The sequence below is a fragment of the Bufo bufo genome, chromosome 1 (assembly GCF_905171765.1).
Source record: "Bufo bufo chromosome 1, aBufBuf1.1, whole genome shotgun sequence".
Classification (NCBI taxonomy): domain Eukaryota; kingdom Metazoa; phylum Chordata; class Amphibia; order Anura; family Bufonidae; genus Bufo; species Bufo bufo.
In genome coordinates this window covers 666,693,680-666,706,379 of record NC_053389.1, presented here as the reverse complement: position 1 = coordinate 666,706,379, position 12,700 = coordinate 666,693,680, and the positions used below count along the sequence as shown (strand labels likewise).

General features: G+C 41.8%; 1 protein-coding gene across 2 annotated transcripts in view; it reads left to right on the top strand.

The window, feature by feature from the left end:
- Positions 1-12,700, top strand: part of SLC27A2 (solute carrier family 27 member 2) — an 81,426-nt gene that overhangs the window by 33,227 nt on the left and 35,499 nt on the right. For both annotated transcript variants that reach the window (XR_005775592.1, XM_040414045.1), the window contains exons 2-5: positions 8,557-8,766; positions 9,352-9,510; positions 10,385-10,509; positions 11,288-11,482. Coding sequence is in view for 1 of the 2 variants with exons in the window: in XM_040414045.1 (XP_040269979.1) it covers positions 8,557-8,766; positions 9,352-9,510; positions 10,385-10,509; positions 11,288-11,482 (689 nt within the window). In the remaining variant the exon portion in view is untranslated. The remainder of the gene's footprint in view (positions 1-8,556; positions 8,767-9,351; positions 9,511-10,384; positions 10,510-11,287; positions 11,483-12,700) is intronic.

Genomic DNA, 12,700 nt, shown 5'->3' with positions numbered 1-12,700 from the left:
ACGTCATTTGTAAAATCTGTTTTGAATACCTTGAGGGGTGTAGTTTCTTAGATGGGGTCACTTTTATGGAGTTTCTACTCTAGGGTTGCATCAGGGGGGCTTCAAATGGGACATGGTGTCAAAAAAAACAGTCCAGCAAAATCTGCCTTCCAAAAACCGTATGGCATTCCTTTCCTTCTGCGCCCTGCCGTTTGCCCGTACAGTAGTTTACGACCACATATGGGGTGTTTTTGTAAACTACAGAATCAGGGCCATAAATATTGAGTTTTGTTTGGCTGTTAACCCTTGCTTTGTAAAAGTAAAAGAAATATAAAAATGGAAAATCTGCCAAAAAAGTGAAATTTTGAAATTGTATCTCTATTTTCCATTAATTCTTGTGGAACACCTAAAGGGTTAACAAAGTTTGTAAAATCAGTTTTGAATACCTTGAGGGTGTAGTTTATAGAATGGGGTCATTTTTGGGTGGTTTCTATTATGTAAGCCTCGCAAAGTGACTTCAGACCTGAACTGGTCCCTAAAAATTGGGTTTTTGAAAATTTCCGAAAAATTTCAAGATTTGCTTCTAAACTTCTAAGCCTTGTAACATCCCCAAAAAATAAAATATCATTCCCAAAATGATCCAAACATGAAGTAGACATATGGGGAATGTAAAGTAATAACTATTTTTGGAGGTATTACTATGTATTATAGAAGTAGAGAAATTGAAACTTGGAAATTTAGAATTTTTTAAAACTATTTGTTAAATTTGGTATTTTTTTATAAATAAAAATGATTTTTTTTTACTTCATTTTACCAGTGTCATGAAGTACAATATGTGACGAGAAAACTATCTCAGAATGGCCTGGATAAGTCAAAGCGTTTTAAAGTTATCAGCACTTAAAGTGACACTGGTCAGATTTGCAAAAAATGGCCAAGTCCAGAAGGTGAAATAGGGCCGAGTCCTTAAGGGGTTAACCACCTCCCGACCGCCTAACGCACGGATGCGTCCGGAAGGTGGTTGATTCATTCCTCCTGGACGCATCCGTGCGTCATCTCGCGAGACGCGAGATTTCCTGTGAACGCGCGCACACAGGCGCGCGCGCTCACAGGAACGGAAGGTAAGAGAGTGGATCTCCAGCCTGCCAGTGGCGATCGTTCGCTGGCAGGCTGGAGATGTGATTTTTTTAACCCCTAACAGGTATATTAGACGCTGTTATGATAACAGCGTCTAATATACCTGCTACCTGGTCCTCTGGTGGTCCCTTTTGTTTGGATCGACCACCAGAGGACACAGGTAGCTCAGTAAAGTAGCACCAACCACCACTACACTACACCCCCCCGTCACTTATTAACCCCTTATTCACCCCTGATCACCCCTGATCACCACAGATCAACCCATATAGACTCCCTGATCACCCCCCTGTCATTGATCACCCCCCTGTCATTGATAACCCCCTGTAAGGCTCCATTCAGAGGTCCGTATGAATTTTACGGATCCACTGATAGATGGATCGGATCCGCAAAACACATACGGACGTCTGAATGGAGCCTTACAGGGGAGTGATCAATGACGGAGGTGATCACCCTATATAGACTCCCTGATCACCCCCCTGTCATTGATCACCCCCCTGTAAGGCTGCATTCAGACGTCCGTATGAATTTTACGGATCCACTGATAAATGGATCGGATCCGCAAAACACATACGGACGTCTGAATGGAGCCTTACAGGGGAGTGATCAATGACGGAGGTGATCACCCCATATAGACTCCCTGATCACCCCCCTGTCATTGATCACCCCCCTGTCATTGATCACCCCCCTGTAAGGCTGCATTCAGACGTCCGTATGAATTTTACGGATCCACTGATAGATGGATCGGATCCGCAAAACACATACGGACGTCTGAATGGAGCCTTACAGAGGAGTGATCAATGACGGAGGTGATCACCCCATATAGACTCCCTGATCACCCCCCTGTCATTGATCACCCCCCTGACATTGATCACCCCCCTGTAAGGCTGCATTCAGATGTCAGTATGATTTTTACGGATCCACTGATACATGGATCGGATCCGCAAATATAATATGGGCCCCTTTGCCCACCTAGGCTGCAAAAAAGTGTCACACGTGGTATCTCCGTACTCAGGAGAAGTTGGGGAATGTGTTTTGGGGTGTCATTTTATATATACCCATGCTGGGTGAGAGAAATATCTTGGCAAAAGACAACTTTTCCCATTTTTTTATACAAAGTTGGCATTTGACCAAGATATTTATCTCACCCAGCATGGGTATATGTAAAATGACACGCCAAAACACATTCCCCAACTTCTCCTGAGTACGACGATACCACATGTGTGGCACTTTTTTGCAGCCTAGGTGGGCAAAGGGGCCCACATTCAAAAGAGCACCTTTCGGATTTCACTGGTCATTTTTTACACATTTTGATTTCAAACTACTTACCACACATTTGGGCCCCTAGAATGCCAGGGCAGTATAACTACCCCACAAGTGACCCCATTTTGGAAAGAAGACACCCCAAGGTATTCGCTGATGGGCATAGTGAGTTCATAGAAGTTTTTATTTTTTGTCACAAGTTAGTGGAATATGAGACTTTGTAAGAAAAAAAATAAAAATAAAAAATCATCATTTTCCACTAACTTGTGACAAAAAATAAAAAGTTCTATGAACTCACTATGCCCATCAGCGAATACCTTAGGGTGTCTACTTTCCGAAATGGGGTCATTTGTGGGGTGTTTGTACTGTCTGGGCATTGTAGAACCTCAGGAAACATGACAGGTGCTCAGAAAGTCAGAGCTGCTTCAAAAAGCGGAAATTCACATTTTTGTACCATAGTTTGTAAACGCTATAACTTTTACCCAAACCATTTTTTTTTTTACCCAAACATTTTTTTTTTATCAAAGACAATAAATTTAGAGAAAAATTTATATATGGATGTCGTTTTTTTTGCAAAATTTTACAACTGAAAGTTTTGCAAAAAAATCGTTAAATTTCGATTAATAACAAAAAAAAGTAAAAATGTCAGCAGCAATGAAATACCACGAAATGAAAGCTCTATTAGTGAGAAGAAAAGGAGGTAAAATTCATTTGGGTGGTAAGTTGCATGACCGAGCAATAAACGGTGAAAGTAGGGTAGGTCAGAAGTGTAAAAAGTGGCCTGGTCTTTAAGGGTGTTTAAGCTATAGGGGCTGAGGTGGTTAAAGGGGTTATCCCATGACTAATGAAAATCAGAGATCATATAGTACATGATAATCTAGTAACATAGTTTATAAGGCCGAAAAAAGACATCTGTCCATCCAGTTCGGCTTGTTATCCTGCAAGTTGATCCAGAGGAAGGCAAAAAAAACAAAACTGTGAGGTAGAAGCCAATTTTGCCCACTTAAGGGGAACAAAATTCCTTCCCGACTCCAATCAGGCAATCAGAATAAATCCCTGGATCAACGACCCATCTCTAATAGCTATAGCCTGTAATATTATTACACTCCAGAAATATATCCAGGCCCCTCTTGAACTCTGTTAGTGAACTCACCATCAGCACCTCCTCAGGCAGAGAGTTCCAAAGTCTCACTGCTCTTATCATAAAGAATCCTCTTCTATGTTTGTGTACAAACCTTCTTTCCTCCAGACGCAGAGGATGTCCCCTCGTCACAGTAACAGTCCTGGGGATAAATAGGTGATGGGATAGATCTCTGTACTGACCCCTGATATATTTATACATATTAATTAGATCTCCCCTCAGTCGTCTTTTTTCTAAAGTGAATAACCCTAATTTTGATAATCTTTCAGGGTACTGTAGTCCCTCCATTCCAGTTATTACTTTAGTTGCCCTCCTCTGAACCAGCCTGCTATGTCTGCCTTGTTCACAGGATCCCAGAACTGTATACAGTACTCAATGTGTGGTCTGACTAGTGATTTGTAAAGTGACTATGTTCTCATCACGGGCATCTATGCCCCTTTTGATGCAACCCATTATCTTATTGGCCTTGGCAGCAGCTGCCTGACACTGGTTTTTACTGCTTAGTTTGCTGTTCACTAAAATTCCTAGGTCCTTTTCCATGTCAGTGTTACCCAGTGTTTTACTATTTAGTATGTACGGGTGACTTGCATTATTCCTTCCCATGTGCATAACCTTACATTTGTCAGTGTTAAACCTCATCTGCCACTTATCTGCCCAAGCCTCCAATCTATCTAGATCCCTCTGTAGTAGTATACTGCCCTCTTCCGTGTTAATTACTTTACACAGTTTAGTGTCATCTGCAAAAATTATATTTTACTGTGCAAGCCTTCTACAAGATCATTAATAACTATATTGGTGAATAGGGCCCAATACTGACCCCTGAGGTACTCCGCTAGTGACAGTGACCCAATCTGAGTGTGTACCACTAATAACCCCCCTCTGTTTTCTATCCCTCAGCCAATTACTTACCCACATACAGACGTTTTCTCCCAGTCCGAGCATTCTCATTTTATATACTAACCTTTTATGTGGTACAGTGTCAAATGCTTTGGAGAAGTCCAGATATACGACATCCATTGATTCGCTGCTGTCAAGTCTAGAACTTACCTCCCAAAGAAACTGATTAAATTAGTTTGACATGACCGATCCCTCACGAAGCCATGCTGAAATGGCGTTATTTGCTTATTTCCCTTGAGATGCTCTAACATAGCCTCTCTCAGAAAACCTTCAAACAGTTTACCCACAACAGATGTTAAACTTACCGGCCTATAGTTTCCTGGCTCTGTTTTTGGACCCTTTTTGAATATTGGCACCACATTTGCTATGCGCCAATCCTGTGGGAAATTCCCTGTCAGTATAGAGTCCGCAAATATCAGAAATAAGGGTCTGGCTATGACATTACTTAATTCCCTTAGGATACGGGGGTGTATGCCATCCGGTCCTGGCGATTTTGTCTATTTTAATCTTTTTAAAACGCCGCTGTACTTCTTCCTGGGTCAGACAGGACACTTTTAATGGGGAATTTACTTTTACATTCTGCATTTCATCTGACAGTTTATTTTCCTCTTTCTAATAAAGGTAGAACATAGGTAGAACAATATCTAAGCCCAGGGGGCACATCAGCACTAAAAGGAAAAATCCTGAGGGTTATTTATTCTTGCTTTGTATAGCACTTGGAAGGAGTCATATTTATCATATTTATAGGACTGAGAGTCATTACCTGTACTAATTCCCTTCCAGTTCAGAGTCCAGTCTTGATCTGTTCATATCACTGCCACCTACTCCATAGATTCCAGCACAGCCTCGCCATATTTGCCCTCAGAGGCCACAGTAACCACCTGAAATGTTTATGCCCATGTGTTAAGAGCCAGCAGAAGCTGTTTGCCCTCTTCCTGAGTGTGGTAGACTGTACCATCTTCCTATTTGGGTCATTTGACAGCGTTCCTTACTAGTTTGCTGTACCCTTATCACAGAAAGAGCAATATCATTGATACACCATTGCAGGTAAAGCATTTAAGGGTGGATTTATCACACTGGTGTAAAGTAGAACTGGCTTACTTGCCCATAGCAACCAATCAGATTCCACCTTTCATTTTTGACAGCTCCTTTGGAAAATGAAAGGTAGAATCTGATTGGTTGCTATGGGCAAGTAAGCCAGTTCTACTTTACACCAGTTTGATAAATCTACCCCTTTTTTTCTTTATATCTTACAAATTAAGCACTGAGTCGACTTAGTGACTTGGTGCTTGCACCGTGGATCGGGTGAGCTTAGCTGTAGTAACGCTGAATCACTGGGCCATGACAGTGTAGGTGCAAGAAAACCAAGCTAGGAGAGAGGTCTAGTCCTCTCAAAGGGGGGGGGGGGGGGGGGGTACAGAGAGCACAGAAGCATTGCATTAGCTGTGCTCCAGGCCAAAAGTAATATATCCCTACATCTATTGACCCTAGAAACAAAAGAAATGTATTATTTTACTCAGCATAATCAACTCTACCAGGCAATATGCCTGGTTTAATAAGGTCCATCATGCTGACAGATGCTCTTTGCTCTTTAAAAGGCACTTGTCAGCAGATCTGTACCAATGAATCTGGCTAACCTGTTGCATATGCACTTGGCAGCTAATGGCATCTGTGTTGGTCCCATGTGATGACGTTTACACTGCCTGACCCTGTCAATCAAACTGCAGAGGGTGCAGCAGTTGCAGAGAGAGCAGAGCCTCTAGGTGTAGTGGAAACACCTTGGTTGCTTCTAGAGGCTCATTTGCATATATTAAACAAATCATTTTTCTCAATAATATGACCAACACAGATGCCTTCAGCTGCCAAGCGCACGTGTAATAGATCAGCCAGTTGACAGATGTCCTATAACTGAGAGACAAACAGATAAAACATTTTCTCTTGTACTTGTCCACAGTAACAAAAACATCATCAATATATTTTGTCCAAGAAGAGATATCAATATAGATCAGCTTTGGCAGATATGGGCCTGAGTATTATAGGCCACTGTATAATACTGTATGGTGGTTACTATTAAACACGTTGGTGAGATTTATCAAGGCTTTTACACCACAAAAGTCACATTAAATAGTAAAATTTTCATGCATGCCATATTTACATCATGATTTGCAACTTTTTGCACTCAAAAAAGGCAGGACTTAGTGGAAGGGGAAGGCTCTCTGCAGCCTGCTGAATTTAAAGGTAATCTGTCACCACAATCTTGGACTATTATGTACAGTAATACATGAGTAGTACTGAAGATAAGGAGTCCAGATCACCATTTTTATTTTCCTACTACAACCAGTTTCCCCATTGTCAGCCTTTAAAGCTGTGCATTGGGACTGCCGTGCATAGCAGTTCGGCTTGTGTATTTCAGTGCAGTCTTGACTTCGGACAGTGGGGAACAGGGGGCAGTAGTCTGGTCTCCTTATGTGCAGTAGTACTCATGTATTACTGCAGATAATAGTCAAGAATTACGGTGGCCGATTCCCTTTTAATATAATGTATGTCAGAAACTGGAGCAAATTATAGCTCAGGAGACACAACGTAGGAATTTCCTTTTCCAAAGATACCTATCTATTTTTTATACTGAATAAGATATTCAGTACTGAGAAATTTAATGACAGTTGTTATAGTACATTTCTCTTTCCCTCACCTGCAAGTAGGAAATTAGATTATTGCAAGGAAGGACACATCTGCATATGTAACCTAAAACAGTAGTCCCCCAACCTCTCTGTTCCCTCTAACAAAAGTAGGATTTGTTGATATTCATGGCATATCAGTATTGCTCCAGCCAGAGGCGTAACTAGAGTTCTATGGGCCCCAGGGCAAACTTTGAATTGGGGCCCCCCTCGCGAGTCTCCACCACCAGTCCCCCCCCCCGCCAGCCTCTGCCCCTACCCATACCCTCCCCCCCTCTGTATGAAGCCATACATTAAAAAAATAATACTCTAGTCACTAGAGTATTTTTTATTTCTTTTCAAATGTATGGCACACACTGGCTTCATATAAGGAATGGGGGGAAGATGAATGATGATCAGTGGTGCCGTGCGGCAGTGCTCTCCTCACTTGAGGGCTGAGGCGGCCGGCGGGCTCGTCATTCCTGGCTGCTGTGATCCCGCGAGACCCGCCACGGAGGTCACGGGTCTCGCGCTGACAAGTAAGCGCAGCCACACAAAATATAGGGAGGGCCCGTCGCACTTAATAAAAAACCACTTGCGGGGCCCGTTTTACTCCATCTCTCCTGGGGGCCCTATGGGCCCCCCTGGCTTAAGGGCCCGGTCGCAATTGCGACCGCTGCGACCCCTATAGCTACGCCACTGGCTCCAGTGCATGGCTAATGTTTTAGTTTTTTTTTATATCTACTCCAAAATTAGATAAACTAAGAATTTATTCATACGACTTAAAATTCATGTTTAAGGTGCGACTACTAACTCTGCTCCCTCAATAGCTGCATCATAGATGTCATCATTAAAGGTCCCTTTACATGGGGAGATACTACAGCAGATTGTCTGGAGGGAAGCATTCCTTTCTGACAATCTGCTGATCGCTAGCGGAGAAGACCACTGCAATTACATGTGCCGATCTCCTCCAGAGTATGGGAAAGAGCGATCGCTGATGCCATTGCTCTTCCCCATAAAGACTCGTTGTTTGCCGACAGGAGATCGTGTTTACACGGCACGATCTGCTGCCGGTAAATGATCATCTTTGATTACCCGATGAACGAGCATTTCACTCAGGTAATCGACGGTACATTAACACCACCCGATCATCGTTAATGAGCGTTATTATGAACACTTGTTAGCGATCGGTACAATTCTCGGCCTGTGTAAAGGGCTTTTTATGCGGCTTTCAGATGACTGTAATGTGGGCCCCATAATTAGAAAAAACTGATCCATCACCAGTGCTTTATTGATGGTCTCCAAGTAGTAGATTGATTTTATTATGAAAATTGTGTTTTGTTCTTTTTTTCTAAGTTTAAAATTCAGTTACATAGGAGCTGCATTTATTCAAACAAACCACATTTGTCTATTGTTTTTTTTTTTTTTTTTTTTTCATTTTACCATAAGCAATGTTCTTATAAAGTTTTCTCTTCTTTTGCCTTAAAGAGCTCAAGGATGCCATAGATGAAGTCATGCCCGAGCTCAGGAAAGAAAATGTCAGAGTTTTCTACATAACTGAAACACCCGTCAGTGAAGATACAGAAACATTCCTTGACAAAGTCAAAGCAGCTTCTTGTGACTCTGTTCCAAAATCCTTGAGGTCATTTGTTGGGGGAAAAACATTGGCCATGTATATTTACACATCTGGAACCACAGGTAATGCTGCTTCTCCTGGTATCATAGACCTGAATTCCTGACAAACCACCATATCCTGTGAATATACATTTGTAGAAATTTTCCACTTTTCCACCATTTTTTTAATGTGCCAGTAATTCCAGGGTGTTGTACATATGAAAGGCCCTCTGTAATGTGAATAAGTACAAAAAACATGAACTTACCAAGTGGCAAACTGATAGATAAGTACATGTGAGGACTTACGAACTACAAGAGAAAGAGACAATAGGTGAAGGAAGAAGTTTCTTATACAATTGTGTAGTGGAGACTGGTTTACTCTATGTTGTAAGCCTGGGGGGGGGGGGTGTCAGGATGCATTTGAAAGTCTGGATGGTGGGAGAGAGTCAGACATGTTGGGGCAACAACAAGTTCCAAAGTATGGAAGAGGCTTGGGAGGAATTCATGAGACAATCCTGGGAGGGGCAGATAAGCAGAGAAAAGAGAAGGGTTGAGAATATATTGGAGTATTCTAGGGGAGGCCACAGAGGAGGATGTGGCAGTAGTCTAGGCGGGATAGGATGAGGACATGTACAAGTTTTTTTATATTTTTATGTTCTATCTCAACAGGACTTCCAAAAGCAGCTATTATAAATCATCAACGAATCAGTGCGGCTAGCGGCATGTTTGAATTTTGCCATGTCCGACCTAGAGACATTGTGTACATTACCCTCCCACTGTACCACAGCTCTGCTATGTTGATTGGAGTCCACGGTTCTATTCTTAAAGGTAACATCACTTATTTTGATAGTTTCTCTACTCAGGAAAATATAACTCTTCATTCATTCATTCGTTTTTATCACTGTCATTCTAAGAGTAAAAGCTGATTGGTTTGATCAACAATTTCACATTCCAGTGAGACAGTTTTGATGACTGAGGCCTCTTGTATTTTCCATGGATGCGAGTCAATGAATCAATACCTTATTTATTACAATTTAATGTAATTTAAAACCAGAAAACCAAACTTTTCATTGAAAAATTAGTGGGATGATGAGTGCCATACCAAATCCGATCCACTTAATCATCAGATATGTTGGTAAGCGCTGAATGCCTGGCATGTGGCAACAAAGGAAGCCTAGATGCACAGTCCAGTACAGGGCAAGTCAGCTTGCTCAACCTGAGCGCCATAGTCTCAACTTGGCTTCATATCATCTGAAATTCAGCGACAACACATGGAACATGAATTCACATCACATTAACCATTTAATCCTCAAAGGAGAGCAACCAGGTTATTACAAGACATGTATCAGTGCAGTGTATTGTGTAGAGCAGGGATGCTCAACCTGCGGCCCTCCAGCTGTTGTAAAACTACAACTCCCACCATGCCCTTCTGTAGGCTGATAGCTGTAGGCTGTCCGGGAATGGTGGGAGTTGTAGTTTTGCAAAAGCTGGAGGGCCGCAGGTTGAGCATGCCTGGTCTAGAGTATGATGACCACTCTTGCTTCACGTCTCGTTGACAGCAGTCTTTTAGAGAAGCGAATATCTCTGCAGATAAGGAAAGGGGTAAATTCATTATGTAGATATTTACCATAAATAATGCTGAGATATAGGGTACTAATTTGTGATTTATCATGTAACTTGTGTTTCTTCTCACTGCTCTTAGGTGCCACTATAGTCTTGCGCAAGAAGTTTTCAGCCAGCCAGTTTTGGGATGACTGTAGAAAATACAATGTGACTGTTGTGCAGTACATTGGGGAAGTGCTGAGATACCTCTGTAACGTCCCTAAGGTACCTTTAATTTCTGGTTAAGTGTATCATATTTTTTTAATCTTATTTAGGGAAGAGGCCTCTGCCAAAAATTGTAACAGGCCCTTCTTCTACTAGGTGCCATTTGTGATACTAGGTGCCCCATTTTATAGTGTCAGGGCTTCATGGCAACTTCATGTAGTTTTGCCCCTGATTCAGAGGTTTTGTACTTACATAACTCTTTTAAAACTTTCATATAATGACCACTTCTACCTGCAGGGTAGACATCGCTTTCAAAGTATATTTTTAATGACCTGTTAAAATAGAATTGCATCAGCAATGATGGTTTTGGTAATATTGATATACGGTAAGGATAATTGTTAGCCAGGTTAGGTCAATTTTTTTTAAAACAATTTTTGCTTTTTTAAATTTAATCAGCTTTTATATTTAATAAGCATATCTACCATCTCCTTCAAAGGGATTTTCCATCTGTGACAATTCCATTTATATACGTAAGGTCTCCCAACAATAAGCTATCCAGAGGGAGCCTAGCAGCGTGTGTTCAATTTCCCCGCAGCTCCACCACAGGGGCAATAAGAATTTTTTTTTTTTTACTGAAATCAATAGCTTATCCTTTTAATGCATACTCTAGCAAATAGGCAAGGGTCCTAAATCATGGTCAATATAGCAAACTATGATGTAAACTGTAAAGTAGCAGATATATAAGTTTTGATAATTGAACCATACGTTATGATGATACTGTAGGTGTAACCTTTGCAATTGCTAATGTTCTTGATGTCTGATATTCGGTTTCTCTCAGTCAGATGACGATGCGTCACATAATGTCAGGATGGCTATTGGGAATGGCCTGCGGACTGATGTCTGGAGTGAGTTTCTGAGAAGATTCGGCGACATTCAAATGTATGAGTTTTATGCTGCTACTGAAGGAAATGTTTTCTTCTTGAATTACACTAACACAGTTGGCGCAGTAGGAAGAGCAACTTCCTTACACAAAGTAAGTTTCTAAAAACCACTGTCGCCTTTGCGTCAAGTACACTGGGATCAACCACTGCTTATGTAAATGTGTTATACTGTATGTATGAAACATACTGATACTACAACACCTTCAATACAGTAGATTCACTAATACTCATCAGACAATTGAGAATCAGGAAATACCACATACACAGACCAACATTTCAGTTCTTTAATCATGTTTGTAATTTGTGGTGGAGTGGAAGAAAATGTGCAGGAGAAAGATGGCTGCACATCTGCTTATTGATACTAAGCATGTATCAATGCTGGGCTTTCGTTCATGACTTTAAATTAAGGCATTCTTTGCTGTTTTAATGTTAAAGCAATCCACCAGTTCAAGAAAAAAAAATCACATTAGCTGGGGAGTGAAAAGAACACTTACATGGCAAGCTCTTTGTGATCTTTTCTGCTGCAGTTACGTGAATTCCAGTGCTTCTCAGACTACCTGATGCATGCTGTGCATGTGACAGTCCACTCCCTGCTGACCTCAGATTAGCCAGTACTGCTGACCAACCCCATGGCAGCGCTGGACAAGGCGGAAGACTACCAAATACATCAGGTAGTTTGAGAAACAGTTCAACCATCTTAGGCTACTTTCACACTTGTGGCAGTGTGATCCGGCAGTCGGAACTGCCCGCCGGATCCGCCGATCTGCCGCTGACTGAAAGCATTTGTGAGACGGATCCGGTTGCGGATCCGTCTCACAAATGCATTGCAAGGACGGATCCGTCTCTCCGCTTGTCATGCGGACAGACGGATCCGTCTTGTACATTTTTTTACATTTTTACCGGTCTGCGCATGCACAGGCCGGAAGGACGGATCCGGCATTCCGGTATTCTGAATGCCGGATCCGGCGCTAATACATTCCTATGGGAAAAAATGCCGGATCCGGCATTCAGGCAAGTCTTCAGTTTTTTTCGCCAGAGAGAAAACCGTAGCATGCTGCGGTTTTCTCTTTTGCCTGATCAGTCAAAACGACTGAACTGAAGACATCCTGATGCAAACTGAACGGATTACTCTCCATTCAGAATGCATGGGGATAAAACTGATCAGTTCTTTTCCGGTATAGAGCCCCTGTGACTGAACTCTATGCTGGAAAAGAAAAACGCAAAAGTACCCTTAGATGACAACAAAGGAGCCTTGGTATTGACAGTTACATAGTTATATAGTTACATAGTTTTATAGTTACATAGTTGTA